The 17,582-nt window shown below is 39.7% G+C and overlaps 1 protein-coding gene across 2 annotated transcripts in view; it reads right to left on the bottom strand.

Moving 5' to 3' along the window:
• The window catches only part of LOC121413255, a 114,150-nt gene that overhangs the window by 22,014 nt on the left and 74,554 nt on the right, over positions 1–17,582 (bottom strand). For both annotated transcript variants that reach the window (XM_041606010.1, XM_041606011.1), the window contains 17 exons: positions 11,167–11,330; positions 10,464–10,511; positions 10,036–10,368; positions 9,098–9,229; positions 8,518–8,688; positions 7,719–7,835; positions 7,132–7,248; positions 6,768–6,920; positions 4,889–5,005; positions 4,516–4,635; positions 3,940–4,051; positions 3,329–3,445; positions 1,759–1,830; positions 1,245–1,316; positions 757–828; positions 284–355; positions 122–193 (listed from right to left, as the gene is read on the bottom strand). In XM_041606010.1, coding sequence (XP_041461944.1) covers positions 122–193; positions 284–355; positions 757–828; positions 1,245–1,316; positions 1,759–1,830; positions 3,329–3,445; positions 3,940–4,051; positions 4,516–4,635; positions 4,889–5,005; positions 6,768–6,920; positions 7,132–7,248; positions 7,719–7,835; positions 8,518–8,688; positions 9,098–9,229; positions 10,036–10,368; positions 10,464–10,511; positions 11,167–11,330 — 2,061 coding nt within the window. The remainder of the gene's footprint in view (positions 1–121; positions 194–283; positions 356–756; positions 829–1,244; positions 1,317–1,758; positions 1,831–3,328; positions 3,446–3,939; positions 4,052–4,515; positions 4,636–4,888; positions 5,006–6,767; positions 6,921–7,131; positions 7,249–7,718; positions 7,836–8,517; positions 8,689–9,097; positions 9,230–10,035; positions 10,369–10,463; positions 10,512–11,166; positions 11,331–17,582) is intronic.

The following is a 17,582-nucleotide window of genomic DNA, read 5'->3' as shown; positions in this document are numbered from 1 at the left end:
TTTACACTCACATGTTATGATATTGGGGTGGAGGACAACCTGTCGAATATGACATTAAACTAAGAATTATTACAGATGAAATACATTTACATCCATGAATATCTAATATTTGAATACTTACATTGTCTCTGTTGTATTGAGAAGAAGAAAAGCTCCCGTTTCTATTCGACGTAGAGGGTTGTTCTGTAAGGTTCTGTTGAAATAACAAAGATAAGGGTTGTGATTAACATATGAAAGTCTGTGTGATGTTTGTGTGATGCAATAAACAGAAACATATACTTACATGTGTCGTACGTTGGTTAGGCCTTCAAATGAGCGTGGCTGTAAAGTCCCAATTTCAAGAGATGATAAGTTCCTAAAAGAACAAATTATAAAATATTATTCAGTCATTTCTTCAAAAAAGGTCTGTTTTTAATATTTCTCCACAAATCACATAATACACTAATTAGTAAAATATAATACACGTAAAGTATTATACACTTATATAAAACAAAAAAAATTATAAAGTTGATGTGCATTGATCCATCAAGATGTACAATTTTACTACTAACATCCTTTCAACCAATCAGATAGAATAATCTCCGTACCTTATAACAATAGTCTGTACAAATCAGCGGTTATTTGCAGCGTGAAAAATTCCTTGGTTCCTGAGTTGTATATACCACACGCAACTAGGAACGTGAGTGTAATTTTATTTTAATCCTAAACCAATCAATATTTGCTACTCTCTACTCAGGGGAAGAAATTTATACTCACAGGACAGGTATGGTATCAAGATGAAAGAATGTTCCCGGGTCAATAGTAGTCAGAGGGTTGTCGCTCAAGTCTCTGAAAGTCAATCAAATCAGAATTGTTTTTTTAAAAAAAAGTTACTTGGGCACGTATACGTGACAATGGCACGAGAGGGCTAAGGGCACGCATAGCTGCCAATGGCTCTTAAAGAGTTAAAAAGAAATGTATTAAGAAACGTGATTAAATGAATACAGCATATCAATGTACTGCTTATTAAGATGCGAATGTTACACTCGGTTTCATTCTAATTGCATTTGTTTTTTTAGAATTAACGCACTTTTCGATGGATGATTTAATTCATGTTTTGAATAGTAATGTTTTGCCAGCCACCTAACCATGGCAAAATAAACATTAGAATAGTAATAACATTACGATAATACTATATTTCTGTGTTTTTTGTGTAAGTGAAAATAAACTTTTTTTGTAAAGTACTTGAATTTGGATTAACTTACAAATGAACGAGGTGTAAAAGTCCTTCGAACGTTCTATTTTGCAGATGTCTTATTTGGTTTCTCGCCAGTACTCTGTAATATAAGAAACAAAATTCACAATGTGTCAACATATCTAGGATGTCTATATTGACGAGTAATCATTGCCCCGAAATACCTTCAAAGAAACCATTCGAATTTTGTAATTCGACTGTTACCAACTGTGACTGAATTTCTATTCGCCGATAAAAGTAAACGTTTCAAAGATATGAGACGAAGCTTCTTTTTCATGCTGGTGAAAAAATCAAGATAAAAAACATTTATTTTAAAAATGGTCATATTAACCTTTGACAAGTTCATAACTTATGTTTATATGATGATAGATAAACGAATTTAACCTAAATGGGTGTCATCTACAAATGAAAACACCACTGAATGTTTAATACAATATATCTGTTTATCACTGAAGCGAAATTAAGAGATACCCCGCCCCCCCCACAAAAAAATGTAGTAAAGCTCTTCAGGCATGGATACTCACAATTTGTAAAGATTTATCAAGGAAGAAAACGATCCAGGGTTGATTACTTCTATTTCATTGTTTGATATGTCTCTGTTAATTTAATTTAAAGAAAAAGAAAACCATGTAAGATCGAGATGAATAGAAAAGATGGCGGAAAATGCGATTTTTCGTGATGTAGTAAGGCGAGTGTTCAAATTTTCTAATCAAATATTTGTTATTTGACTGCAACACAATCTACTTTAACAAGTTAAAGAAGTAATGTGAAACAACAAATGACATTCAGACTAAAGCAGATTTTCCGAAATAAGGGTTGTATTGAAGCGATTACCACAAGAAACCGAGCAGTACACGACGATGAAAACGGAACATACGAGGGTGACGATGCAGTACATGAGGGTGACGATGCAATACAAGAGGGTGACGATGTAGTACACGATGGTGACGATGCAATACGATATGGTAACGATACAATACACGAAAGGTGACGATGTAATCCACGAGGGTGACCATGCAATGAAAGACGATGATAATAGAATACACGATGGTGACGATGCAATAAACGAGGGTGACGATGCAATACACGATGGTGACGATGCAATACACGATGGCGACGACGCAATATATGATGATGACGATGAAATATACGATGGCGACGATAGAATTCATGAGGGTGACGATGTAATTCACCATGCTGACGATGCAATAGACATGGGTGACGATGCAATACACGACGGTGACGATGCAATACACGAGGGTGACGATACAATACACGATGGCGACGACGCAATATATGAGGGTGACGATGAAATATACGATGGCGACGATAAAATTCATGAGGGTGACGATGAAATATATGATGGCGACGATAAAATTCATGAGGGTGACGATGCAATGCACCATGTTGACAATGCAATAGACATTGTTGACGATGCAATACAATATGGCAACGATGCAATATTTGAAAGGTGACGATGTAATCCACGAGGGTGACCATGCAATGAGAGACGATGATAATAGAATACACGATGGTGACGATGCAATAGACGAGGGTGACGATGCAATACACGAGGATGACAATGCAATGCACCATGTTGACGATGCAATAGACATATGGGTGACGATGCAATACATAAGGGTGACGGTGCAGCACACGAAGGTGACGATGCAATACACGATGTTGACAATTCAATATACAAAGATGACGATTGGAATGATGTAATACACCAGGATGACGGTAAAATATACAACATTGACGCCATTGACAATATGCATGCCACTGAAAATGTTATACATAGGAGAGCTTATAAAAGAAAAGGATTTGACATAATTTAAAAGAGTAGCAATACTAACACGTTGATGAAGATACAACAGTACAAGTCATGTTTATTGAAAAAATGAGTATGCGTATTGATAGCTAGTGGGAGAACATTTTGAATGATTATCATACTATAATAAACTGATTTCAAAACCTTTTATGAAAGAAAGAACTTCGTCAATATGAATGAAATCTTGCCGCTTAATGAATAAAGAACAGTAAAGCATATTAAAATGGTATCGATTAAAGTAGGTAAACTTTAATCTTGCTCACAATTCGGCTAAGAGTTTGAACTCTCTGAAGTCAATATGAATAGCCTCTTCCAGCGTCTTGTTTACTTGAATCGATCTTCTTTCCCTCCTTTCACTCAAAGCCACACCGCTGAGATTCCTAAAAGAAATCAACAAATGAATACAAATATGTTAACATTATCATTTCGAGTTTGAAAAAATGGGAGGAAAGTGTGAAGGAAATCCCACCAATATAACCCATTTTACGTTGCAGTGATTAAAACAGAAAACTATATTAATGATGTCCTTGGCTATTTTTAATTCAATATTAATATATCATATAAAGATTGACGTGTTTTGGCGTAGTATTCCTGGATCATCTTCCTTGCGGTATATGTAAAGCTTAAGTGTTGTAAGACTAAGAGTGGTCGATATTTGTAAGATACCATTAATGATCATAAAATAATAATTTTTTATTTTTTACTCATCAACACCCCACGCTCCAAAATTTGAACTTCATAAAATCAATAATTAGTTGTTTCGCATCAGTATTATGCCGTTCTAGTTTTTGTTTGGAAACCTCGGGCAGACTTCTTATTCAATCATTAATGATTAAACCTGATTTCATGCATCCTGATACTGATCGATGCTTACAAAGTCCTTGTATTTACTGGTATAGCTCTAGCTGATTCTAAGGTCCATCCAATATCAGCCGAGCATGTGTATGCCAGACCGGTACACTCACATCCAGGGGGACATGGTTTACCTATATTGGAAAATGAATGAAAGGAACGTAAATATGAAAATGATAAACATGCATTAGGCCGAGATGATCATGATTATGGTGATTATATTGACGTTTTTAGTATTCCATTTTAAAGTACGTAACTTAGGTTGATAGGGAAAAAAGTTATTGTTTTTTTAATTTAAATATGAAAATCATTTTTTCCATAAAGGATTGTACTACTGTTTGTGTATTATAGTTGGATATTAAGTAAAATTGTATATATTTTACTTACCTTTGGAATTTCAATCAAGTGAATATTCTTTACATTTTCTATGATGTAGGGCGAATTTCGTAACTTTGCCATTATCATTACTACTAACGTTATTACAGGGCCAATTGAAATCAAGGTTCCCATGGAAGATAAAATAATGACAAAGCTACTAAAATAATAACTCTTTTATCAAATGAGTTCTGGAATAAAAGCTGGAATGAGTATCACTCACCACAGAAGAACTCATCGTCTCCATCCGGGCATTGCTTGATTCCATCACAGACTTGAGATTGGTTCAAACAAAAGTTCTCACCATGGCAACGGTAACTTCCGGATGGACAGGTGTAGTTATCTGGAGGAAAATACGATACATCAGAGCAAGTAAAAATCCGGTAGTCAAGACAAGTTTTTATATGCTATAACTTTCAATCCATACAACAAAAGATAGCAATCATCACATATCTAATTAATAAAAACACAAAATGTGCTTTTACATATATATATCTTTCTTGTTACTACCCCTTCCCATCCGGAAACGTATTATATCAATTCATTCACAAATTAACTTACATATTGCATCGTTAGGTTTGTGACGTCATACTCACCACAACCAATCTCGTCCTCTCCCGTCGGGCAGTCACGTGTTCCATCGCAGCGGCGCCTCAACGGTATACAGTAGGAATGCGGACATTTGAAAGTAGATGAACTGCACTGAAAATCATCTGTACACGGCAGAAAGAAGAAAACATCGAGAGTATATTCATATCGGCAGCTAACTTTATTGGATGATTATGTGTCAGTCATACAATCGAAATTGACTTCAAATCAAACAATGGTATATCACTGAAAATAATCTAATAGCCTTTGTTGGTATGGAGTCGGGGGTATTGAGTTTTATTTTTTCATTAGTACAATGATATCCCGAATGATTTTGGTATATCTCAGGGATTTTTCTAATTGTGGAGCGTTCTGGCCCAGTGGATATGTCTTCTGACTTTGAAACAGAGGGTCGTGGGTTCGAATCCCAGGCATGGCGTAGTTTCCTTCAGCAAGAAATTTATCAACATTGTGCTGCACTCAACCCAGGTGAGGTGAATGGCTACCCGGCAGGATTAATTCCTTGAATGCATGAGCGCTAAATGGCAGCTCGAGCTAAAGCCGGGGTAATAATAATAACATCGCGCCTCGGAATAGAATTTTTCTAGATAGACGGCGCTATATAAATGCCTATCATTATCATTAGTCATTTCTTAAACTACTAACTAGAAAAAACGTCTAGAAAAATGCTGGTTTTAGGTCTATAAGCATTTCAATGATTTATTCAACTCTATGATTTATTTTCAATGAATTAAAAACATAGCAAGATAACGTGTTCATATTATCCATATGAAAAGAAATTTCATATGGATAATATTTTTATTAAAGAAGTTTTGCAGTCTTGGTGTGAGTTAACTTTTAATGAAAATCCTCCTGCTGAGTTTATTCACAATCAGGTTATATGGAATAACTCTTGTATCAAGGTAAATGGTTCTTTACTTTTTAAAAAAGATTGGATAAATAAAGGTATTATTAGGTTAAATCATTTGTTGAAGCAGGATGGTAACTTTCTCTCACATTCTGATTTTGTTTGTAAGTTTGATATTCATTGCAATTTTCTTGATTATTATTCTGTTATATCTGCCATACCAATTGAATGGAAAATGGTTTGCAAAGAACCTCCTAAAAAAAGTGAATTACCAAGAGGAAATTATATATAACATAAACAAGGTAACAAAAGTGTGTAAATATATTCATAAAACGTGTGTTGAGAAAATTTTTAAAATTCCTATTTCACAAAACAAATGGAAAAGTATTATTTCAGATCCAATCGTTACTTGGGACAAAATCTATATGATTCCTTTTAAATGTACTTTTTCAACAAAGCTTAGATATTTTCAGTACAAAATTTTTCATAATATTCTTGGCGTTAACAAGTACTTGAAAACTGTTGGTATGTCACATTTTGTTTTGTTCAGCACACACGGAAACTATTGCTCATTTATTTTGGGAATGTCCCCTTACTCGTCGATTTTTAGATGATTTTGAAAAATACACTCTTAAAAGTGAAATAAAATTATCTTTCAATGACTTTGTATTTGGCATACCAGCTGGAAATTCTTCTTTTAATTTTGATATTTTATATGCCAAATATTATATCTTTTCAACTAAATGTTTAAAAGGAAACTTATCATTCTCATCATTTCAAAAGAAATTAAAGTATCAGCATGAGATAGAACGAACTATGCACATGCAACAAAATAAGTTTATTGTATATCTTGATGAATCGAGGCACATCGAGCTTATTTAAATTATGTATTGTGTATATGTATGATATTGAATTTGATGTATCACATACATTTTGCATTTGTTTATATGCGTTGTGGAGAAATATTGAATAAAGATTTTCTTTGAAAAAGAAAAAAAAAGGTAACGTGTCTATCATACCACAATGCCTAAGATGGGTGACGTCACGACATCCAATCTGCAGTCCGTATTCATCAAAGTCATACAGACAGGTTGTCTTACGATCTGCGCATGCTCCGTTATGACATTGGATTTGAAATTCACTTGTGCACTCGAAGCTCGACAAATTAAATCCTGAAAGTGAAAAAAAAATCATAATTTTGAATTGCTAGAATTACAAAATACAAGTAAACCTGGCATCTACTCGCCTATTATTCGGTGATCATGAAAGAAATGACAGTTTCACAATTCTATAATGAACTGATGTATATTCACAATTACAAAGTTAAGAAGAAATCTTCCGATTCGCTTAGCAATTGGTCAGACCTAGTCACATGATACTTACGACAAGAGTTAGGCTCGTCCTCCCAGCTGTTTCCTGGGCAATCTTTAACTCCATCACAAATGATTCGCTGAGGAAACCAAGTACTATCGTAGCACTGAAAACCAACTGATGAGGATTCTGCATTATGAGAAAGAAAAAAAAAATTATACATATATATTACAATTATTGCACGGAGAGTCACTTTTGTTAAATCGATATGAAATGGCCAAAATGCAATGATATAAGAGATATAATATTGATGTACTTGTCATGCCTGTGTGTCCAGTTTAAAATATGCGAGCAATGTGGAATCTATTCTAGCTTTGGCACTTATTGTCTATCGTCGAGCGAGATAATTCTTTTTATATAATTACTTTTAGCATACTTTGAATAATTTATTAAACGAATATGAAACAGCAATGCACATAAATTACCTTGTTCACGGTTACTGGGCTATACGAAATCAAACCCCGGCCTTTAATGTAAACTCCAGGACACTCGATCACAATATCAGCTATAAAATAAATGGTGTTCATGGTAACATGTCTGGCACAAGATTACTGGATATTTTTAGTGTGTTTATACAACATTGACCAGCTGCCACTTACCACAAACTTCTTCATCCGAACCATCAATACACTGTGGTAGAAGATCACATCTTTGACTCTCTGGAATACATTGACCGTTTGAACAGGTGAAAGAATCATCAGAACATCTAGGATATACTATAAAATAATGAGGGAAGATTAAAGTTTAAAGTTTTTCTTGTAACTGATATCATGTTAGTTGTTACACAAATTATTAGAAAATACGTTTAATATCAACCATTAACTTCTATCTTTTTTTAATCAGCTACTAGTATTAATGCTTGCAGGTCATGCTTTGATTAACCAAATGGATTCTGAGATTATTTTTTTCCTATCCACGGAACTTATTGACAAATCACTTATTAATCGATGTATTTGATACGATTGTAAAATATTTGCAATCTATTACGTCTGCTTCATATTGCTGGGGGCCGCTTCATAAAGCTTATCGTAAGTTAAAAACGACTGGTGATCCTTTCTTATACGCGCTTTACCATCGCCAATGAATATACCATTTTTTATACCAGATAAAAAAGGATCACCAGTCGTTCTTAAAGCCGTTCTAAACTTGAGAACAGCTTTATGAAACACCCACCTGGTGGGTGGGTGTTTCATAAAGCTGTTCGTAAAGTTATGCACAACTTTACGAACGACTGGAACATGTTCTTAATCATAAGTCAGCTACGTAGGGATATATCATACAGCACAAGAAAGGGTCACCAGTCGTGCGTAAAGTCATTCGTATCTTACGAACAGCTTTATGAAACACCCATCTGGTGTGTTAAGTTTATAAAGATAAATGCAATAATGGGATACTCACAGCAGTTTTCTTCATCTGAACTATCTTGACAATGCTTGATGAAATCACAAAAGAACGACACTGGAATACATTCTCCTGACCCACATTGGAAGAAGTTCTTTCGACATGGTGACGAGGTTATTTCCTCTCCTTCGCTTACAGTGGCTGGAGGCGAGGTTGCCATTTGAGTAACTATGGGTAAATATTATTGGAGATGGGCGAATAGATAATGAGTCGTTTAAAGTTTCAAACGTGTCAAAATAAAAAAAAAATTAACAGTGAAATACCCTGCTAACACTATTAATTAACTGTTCTAATTAACATGTTTGTTATATCCATGCCAATTTAATGACGATTGAAAACTCTGAACCAATTTTATCTATTCAAAAAGCTTCTTAATTTTTGTTAATTTTCATGAAATGAACGGATTTGTATGTCATAGGCCATATTCGACGCTTCCAATTATTTTTCTTTCGTACACTCATAGAACTATGTCTTATATAGGCCTAATATTCATATAGAACAGCTAATATCCGGAGAATATAATCTTTCAGGTGGATAAAATTGATTTGAATATGTTACAAATGTTTATTAGTCATACCAGGTATACACAGACCCATGTCTTCATCGCTTCCATCACTGCAATCATTTCGCTGGTCACAAACATATACATTATGGATGCACTCTCCTGATCCACAGCGAAATAATTGGGAAGGGCAGCTTCGAGCGGGTTCTAAACGGAGAAAAACAACAAACATAAGAATCATGATGAAGTTGGTGATATATTTCTTTGCACTAACAGCATTCTAACAACTCCAAATTCATTCTCCTACCATAGATCGATGCCATATCAGCAATTAGTAGCAGAGAGTAAAAGAGATTAAATGAAATATGACAGTATTATTGCCATGATTGCGAAAGATTGAAATACAATATCACATAAATATTATTTGAAAGTTGGAGACGTTAAATCAAAATACTATTTAAAACAATAGATATGTAGATTAAGAAGACACCTTAAAACCATCTTACCTATAGGGTGAATGGGGGTGAACAAACATCTTTACGATATTGGCTTGTCTGAATCTAATTTATGTACATTTTGTTCTTCCTCTGTTGAAAGTATTTCACATCTGTTTTGGGACTGCCCTGTAACTCAACAATTTATTCAAAACTTCCAAACCTCTTATTTGAACAATAACGTGTATTTGAATAAGAATTTATTTTTGTTTGGTTGCCCTGACGCTCAATACTCTACTGTAAACCGTTATATTCTTTATGCTAAATATTTCATTTTTTTCCACACGTTGTAAGGGTAATCGGTTGTGTTTTAGCTCTTTTAAGAGCGTATTGAAATGCTATTGTGAAATTGAAAGGGTTCTCAGTAAAAAACATCATAATTTTGTCATATCATTAGATAATAGCACGCATGTACAGTTGTTGTAAACATGTTCGCTTCATGATTCTTTTGTAAATTGAATTACTTTCGTGTTTGATTTCTGAATAAAAACTTTCTATAAAAAAAGAAAAAAATCTTACCTATAGGTAACGCCCAACAGATGAAGGCATCAAACTCGTCTAAGCAGTCAACCCATTCCATCTCAAAGACGTTCAGGTCATTTTTCTTTAAAATCTGGCACGAAGAGTATTCTTTCTTTGACAGAAGGATAGAAGTTACGTCATTTCCGGCGGGCCATACATTATCTGCGTAGAATATCAGTTGCTTGATCTTTGATTGGTCGATGTTTGTTAAGAAGTTTGAGCCTTCAGGGCACTCCATTGGTGACGTCACATTTTGGGTGTCACTACTGCGGTGAAGTGGGTGGAGTCTAATACATGACGAACCAATCAAGTCGGCGCTTGAATCACATTCTGTAGAGGAAATTTAAAGTGGTATATATTTTATCAAATATATTGGAAACCAATGGAACTTTGATAGTAATTCGATGTAAATTCTGGTGTCTTACCCTTGGATATGTAAGGTCCGATATGCACACTGGACATCATGGTAATATCTGGGGAAAAAAGGGAAAGAAAAAAAATGTTTATATATATCACCAGATTAACAGATCACTGATTATGTGGATAACAAATTGCCAAGTTTTACAACATTACATGAACATGGTTTTAGACAACAAATGGTATCGTTACTTCAGGACACATGGATCTGTTAGGGCTTTATTGATCGGCATATAAAGTACTAGGAAATAAAGTGAAGCTTAGGGGAGCGTTTCATGAAAAGGACGTGTAGGAAGTTTTATCAGACAAGTCCTGCTTTATCGGACAATTACCATAGTAACAAGGCTTCTTAGCTAATCAAAATCAAGGAAAGTTTTTTGGATCTTACAACTTGTCTGACAAAAATGTTGATGAAACACTCTAGGAGCACATTTCATACCACACAAACGACATAGAAACTCTCTCATTGTGGTATTAACGTTGTAACATGCTGAATAACCAATCAAATTCGAAGATACCCTTTCTTATAATGGAAAACTTTCGATAACGAAATAAATGTTAGCCCAAGACGTCGAGTATCATGACTCGTGTCTAGTTTTTCTATTAAAATCAAGTAGATAAGTTTCACCGACTGCTCAGATAGGAGTCATGAAAATAAGTTACGTGGAGTTAAGTCGTGGATAAGATTTAAATGAATAGAGATCCATATACCTGAAGATTTTGTAAGAGGTTTTTCACAGACCATCTGCATAGCACTCTTAGACGCACAAGGTATGTCATGCCATTGACTCATAGAGTGAAGGTTGAATAGATCGATGAGGGCGCACTGTTCCAGATCTCCGCCGTTTGGCTGTCTCAGCCCCCAGTCACTATTCCTAAAGGAAGTTAAAGCAATATGTTACAACATTGAAATTGCTTAAAGACCCTGACCGGTGTAAAACAATCATATATTAAAAGAAAGGCAATGATTCATACAATACAAATATACCAAAAATATTCTATACATCTCCTTCCATTTTTAAGAAATATTAGATAAAAATCAAAGAAACTGCTCCTCCAAAGTACGCTTCGATTGAGCACCCCACGTCGCCTGGAAAGGATGACGTCATGTTGTGTCTGGAGGGTTGCGATTCCATAGGTTTGTGTACAAAAGCATTGGGTATTTTCTTCCATTTCTATATTATGAATCCAATTTTTTTCCCGTTTTCAGATGAAAATGGCACTCACAATTATTCACTGTTGAAATTGATGGAAACCTACAACTATTCACTGCCTTTTTTGTGACTTCTTTGTTTGGCTCTTATTGGGCCTAAATTGCTATGTCAGGAAAAGTTGTGATACATAATCTGAATGCAGATAGATTTGAAATCTACGCCAAATAAGCAGGAAATAAAATATGGCAAAAACTAGTTCAAAACTGTAGATTTCATAATTTAAGCATGTAGGAAAAAATATATGTGATATCACTCTGTGATGGAAGTGAAGAAAATGAAATGCGTAATCTGGAAAGCAAAAAAATAACCCAGTTTTTCTGTGTACAAACCTATGGAATCGCGACGCTTCTTACACAACGTGACGTCACGGTCTCGAGGCATTTGAAAAGCACAATAAAGCCTATTTTCTAAGCCGGGTTCGAAGCCCGATAATTGGAATATTCTTAGGCAAAATACTCAGCTGGGAAGGGTGAAAATGAATAAAGCTCACAATGCTGTATTTAGTAGCTTATAAGCTTTCGACTGGTATATAATTTGTCAATTTCATTTTTGGGTCCGGTCTGGGTCTTTAAACTTTCTAGAAGAGGAATCCTTACAACAATATCTGCAATAATCCGTATGGATGTACGAGCTTAATCTCAAATGAGGCTCATTATGAGCCCAAGTTGATGGCCTTTCCTTGACATCATCTTCAGGGATAGGGTGTATCTAGCACTGGAGTAATGGTTATTTGCGGTCAATTTGTTTAGAAGCGTCTGGGCAGATATGAACCATAATAATCAGAGTGGTTGTTCAGTCTACCACAGATTACTACGGTCTACTACGGCTGTATTACGGTCTATAATCGCTCTACGACCGTGACGACGTAAGTGCGACTGTCCAGAATGTTCAAGACGACCATGTCACTGTCATGAAAGACTATTGACCATTGCTCTGGCATGTCTTGTGTAAGAGCTCTTTAAAGCTCTTCGAGCTTCTATAGTAGATATTAATGAGGGTAATCGGTTGTGTTTTAGCTCTTTTAAGAACGTATTGAAACACTATTGTGAAATTGAAAGGGTTCTCAGTCAAAAACATCATAATTTTGTTTTATCATTAGATAATGGTACGCATGTACAGTTGTTGTAAACATGTTCGCTTTTTCTGCTAATTGAATTGTTTTCATGTTTGATTTTGAATGAAATCTTTCTATGAAAGAAAAAAAAGATTTTAATGCCAACGACTATGAAAATACTTACCATGATTTTCTTATTTACGAGATAACTGGATATACCCATTTGATTTGCTAGTTCATTACGATGAACCTGCGTGCCGAATATAGAGTACACAATTTTTCCTGCGCGCGCGCTGCATCTCCCTACCAACGCACTATCCCAAGATCGTCGCGCAATTTGGCGTCCATTTCCTCTCATGAGCCTGCGGGCAAGACATGTTGTCACACAAGGCGAGGGGTAGGAGGGAGGGTTCAAATGGGTATATCCAGTTATCTCGTAAATAAGAAAATCATGGTAAGTATTTTCATAATTTACATCAATAACTGGGATATACCCATTTGATTTGCTAGACCAACACGGATTTAACGTGAAGGGAGGCATGTCTAGACTAAGAAGTGCGTTAAAATAGGGAGATGAAGACACAAAGGCCGTTGCCTTACGGACAGGGGAGGCGATAAAGCCTCATGTGAAGAAGTCCTTAAGAGCAAGGAGTGAAGGAAAGAGGGGCGTCAATAGGCGGACCTCGAGAAGTCGTGAACGACGATTCCAAGAAAGAGCCCAAGAAGAATGATACTAAGTATCATGGGCCCTCGGCCTAGTGTCAGGAGAACAACATCACCAGCTGACTAGAGCGTAAAATTCGGAATTTGTTGAAAATTTCAACAAGAATCGTGATCGGAAAACTGTAGCTTTAAGGCTCAGTAAGTGATCAATCGAACAATCTGAGAAGGCGAGAGATCTCAGAAGCCTCCGCGTGGGAGAAAGCGCCCAGAATTCGATATCTGTCTCAAATGCGTGAGGGCAGAACATCTGCAGAATTCTGATAGAGAGCTGTGGCAGAAGTTACTAGCGGTCCGAAGGGGACTAGGAACGACGGAGAGTAGGGATTTAAGAAGAAAACCACTCGTAAGGCAGTCAAGGGTCGAGAAAGCGACTGAGTGCCATCCTTTTAATAAGAAATGCCGCGGACCTGCTGCCTATGTAGAATAAAGCAGTCTGGTTAAAATAGCTCAACCGGGCGTGTCAGAGAAACAGCGCGGTACACATCACGACAAAAGTGTGATAGACCGAGTGATCGAGAGAGAACTCAGGATCCCCTTTCTCCCGTACTGATCGAAGCACCCATCTGAGGGTGCAGTGCCCGCGGTGGAAGAGGTGGCTTGGCTCAAGCCACCATTGCCGAGAGAGAGCCCGTGAGGCTAGGCTGCGATGGATGACCGCCGGGCGGGGGAATCCCTAGCAGCAGCAAGTGTACGCCAGAGGGAGCTGGCGAAAAGTCTCTGTCATGATCCTACGTGAAGGCGACAATCAAGAGATGTTCTAACGAACAGACATCGCCAGATATGATACCTCAACAGTACGTTCCCAACGGAATCGAATGAGGTAGCAACGGCCCTGTCCTATCAAGTTAGGGACGGAAACTGGCTAAGAGTGTCGATGTCCTCGCTTGAAGAAACAAGCGAAGGAGGAGGGAGACTTGAGGAAAATAATCACAAAAATTTCCATCAGTCTGCGGTGAGAACCAGTTGTTTATGAAAACAGCGACAAGGCCTGGTCTCTCAGGTGATCGTAAGAGCAAGCACCGCCGGCGCCGGTTGCGGCAGCGTGGAACAGTCCGATATCGGAGAATAAGGAGTTCCAAAAAGCTGCGGGGGGCGGCAAAAATGACGCCCTAAGCAGTGGGGGATGAGCATCTAAGTTTCTAAAAGAAGAACTCCAGTGAAGTAAATCACTTACATGGAGAGACTCATCCACAGTCGGCCCGAGAAAAAGCGGGTCGTAGTGATTGTGGTTAGGTAGGCATAAGCATACATGCATCCACGGTTACATCATCCTCGGTCGTGCGGTGACCATGGCCACATGCATTGCATGGAGGGAGGATGAAAGCAGCATGCGAGGCGACTCGAGTGTGCCGAGTGAAAAAGCTTCTAAATAAGAAGACGGTTCGACAAATGGGCACGGTAAGACATCCACCGTAGACCACTCCACACAAGGAGGAAACGGCGGAGACGCCCGCAAGCTTGACCCACATAGAGGGCAGTCTATAAGATAGACTGTTAGAGCTCGACCGATGGTCTGAAGGCGTACTGTTGGGTGTAAACTCGCCGACCCGGTACGGTGGGTGTGCCCAGAAAGTAGGCATAGAATGCCGACAGAGAAGTCTGGGGCTTTAAACAAGCTTGAACGCACGTACATAGCCAATAATCTCATGAGATGTACGGCGGTTTCTTTCCTCCGAGATGATGCTTACCCGACCAGGAAGGACTCGGGGAACAGCTGTGAATGTCAACAGGAGGGATATCTAGCATATGAAAAGCTGATTCCCACCAGGTATTCGGTGCGGGTGCTTTGGGCGGTGTCCGGCTGGACGACCGGTGATGGCAGCTCGGGCAGGGCTCGAACGAGCCGCCCGAATACGAGACAATAGGTTAACATAACCATAATGCACCGGGTGGTGAAGGCGTAGCGATTACTAAGCACAGGAGAACTTTAAATCGCCGTGACATTCAGATCCGATATACATACTCATAAGTTCGGAGAGCTATGAGGTAGTGAGATATACCGCTGAGCGGTGATGGTGCTCATATCGGAGTCGCCCTCTCTTCAGCGGCGATCGCTGGAGGACGGGTGTCTGTACTAGTCCTGACTCTGGCCTTGCAAGGGTAGGAGCTAAGTAAGACAGGGCACCCTTACTTTCGAATAGAAAGTGAGGTTCAGGCCAGAAACCGACGGTCCCGTCGCCTGGGCGGACGGACCGCGGACGTGATAGGTTACCCCCTCAAAGTAGCCAAACATTCTCACGAGAGAAGTGCGGCATGCGGTATGTAAGAGATTCTTACCTCCAATCTACGGGCCCGCTTAGGGGGTAGAATGGAGAGAGTTACCGCTGAAGGAGTCGTCGCCGTACGTGGGCTTGACGTAGAGGGCGAATTTGGGAGTACCTGCATAAAAAGGGGAATACCCATGCAGGTAACTCGCCGATGGCTCCCCGGAGTGCGGGTTGGCGAGAGAAGTCTCAATCCGCTCAATACCCGACGCCGGCAATAAGACCGCGGCGGTCTTATAATGACGGAGAACACGAGGATAAGAACCCGTAATGCTCGGGGACGCATAGATGCAGCCTGAACGGATGCAACGTCCAGCCGTCGGTCACCGAGAGCTTGCCGACATATTGATGCTTGAAAGCCGTATGTCGGAAGCACCTGCATAGAAACGGGGGTCACCGTGTAGGTGAACAGCGTTTCAATAAATGCCCGGTGTGAGAGGACAGGTGATTGCTTGAGCCGCACAGTGCTTAGCAAGGCGGCTGAAGCTGATATGAAGCGTGGGTGAATTACCCGCACTGCTCATGGGAGTATGTGCGACGCCTGACCCACAAATATCGGGAGTCTGGTGACATAATGGAGGGCGATGCCCGTATGTCGATAACACCTGTGTATTAGCGGGGACTTCCCTTGCAGGTGCGTGAGCCGGCGAATCATGAAATCGCCGGTGACTCTCCGAGGTGCAAGATGGCGAATGTCTGCTTAACCTGCCCGGTGCTCGACACGGCGGTTTTAGCTGACAGGGAGCATGAGGATAAAGATCCGTGATGCTCGAGGGCGTTCTGTTGTAACATGAAGTTACGACGCCTGGCCATCGGCACAAGAATCAGAAAGAAAGGTCTGCCCACAAAGTGGGATTAGCGACCTAGACTTTCTTCTTGTTATTCCTCTTCTGTGCGGCCCCCGCCGGGGGGCAGAAGAGGGAACAATCATCGGGAGTCTGGCGACATAGTGGCGGGCGACGCCCGTATGTCGATGGCACCTGTGTATTAGCGGGGATTTCCCTTGCAGGTGCGTGGGCCGGCGAATCATATTGCCGGTGACTCTCCGAGGTGCGAGACGGTGATTGTCTGCTTGACCTGCCTGGTGCTCGACACGGCGGTTTTAGCTGACAGAGAGCATTAGGATGAAGATCCGTGGTGCTCGAGGGCGTTCTGTTGTAACATGAAGTTACGACGCCTGGCCGTCGGCACAAGAATCAGAAGGGAAGGTCTGCCCGCACAGCGGGGTTAGCGACCTAGAATTTCTTCTTCTTCCTCTTCTATGCGGCCCCCGCGGGGGGCAGAAGAGGGTATAATGATCGGGAGTCTGGTGACATAATGGCGGGCGACGCCCGTATGTCGATAGCACCTGTGTATTAGCGGGAATTTCCCTTGCAGGTGCGTGAGCCGGCGAAACATGATATTGCCGGTGACTCTCCGAGGTGTGTTGGATGGCCGGTGTCTGCTTGATCCGCTCGGTTGGTAGTACCGTCGGCTGAAGCAGGCAAGCCTGGGGGTAAAAACCCGCAGTGCTGGAGGGCACTCTAGATTAGCTTGAGAAGCTGAGAGGCCTGGCCATCAAAAGAATCAGAGGACAGACCGCCCGACGGAGCGGGGCTTACGTCTGTGGTTCTCCTCTTCTTCTTTTCTTCTTCTTCGGTTGCTCCGGCGCCGGAGCGGAAGAAGGGACAAGAGGCTGGGCTGCGCCTGTCTTCCTCTCCTTAGCTCTCCCCGGGGGAGAGCTAGCCGAGCGAGAGGAGGCGTCGGCCGAATCTGACGGCGTCAGATTGAATTGAGAGTCCGACACGGTCGGACTCAGGTGCCTCTTCCGACTAGGGGCTGGTAGCCCTTTGCCGACGCTCCCTAGAGGGGTCTTACACGGCATCGAGCCTA

This window comes from Lytechinus variegatus, chromosome 4 (assembly GCF_018143015.1).
Source record: "Lytechinus variegatus isolate NC3 chromosome 4, Lvar_3.0, whole genome shotgun sequence".
NCBI classification, from domain to species: domain Eukaryota; kingdom Metazoa; phylum Echinodermata; class Echinoidea; order Temnopleuroida; family Toxopneustidae; genus Lytechinus; species Lytechinus variegatus.
The sequence above is the reverse complement of the archived record's forward strand: the minus strand, read 5'-3'. Positions and strand labels throughout refer to the sequence as shown.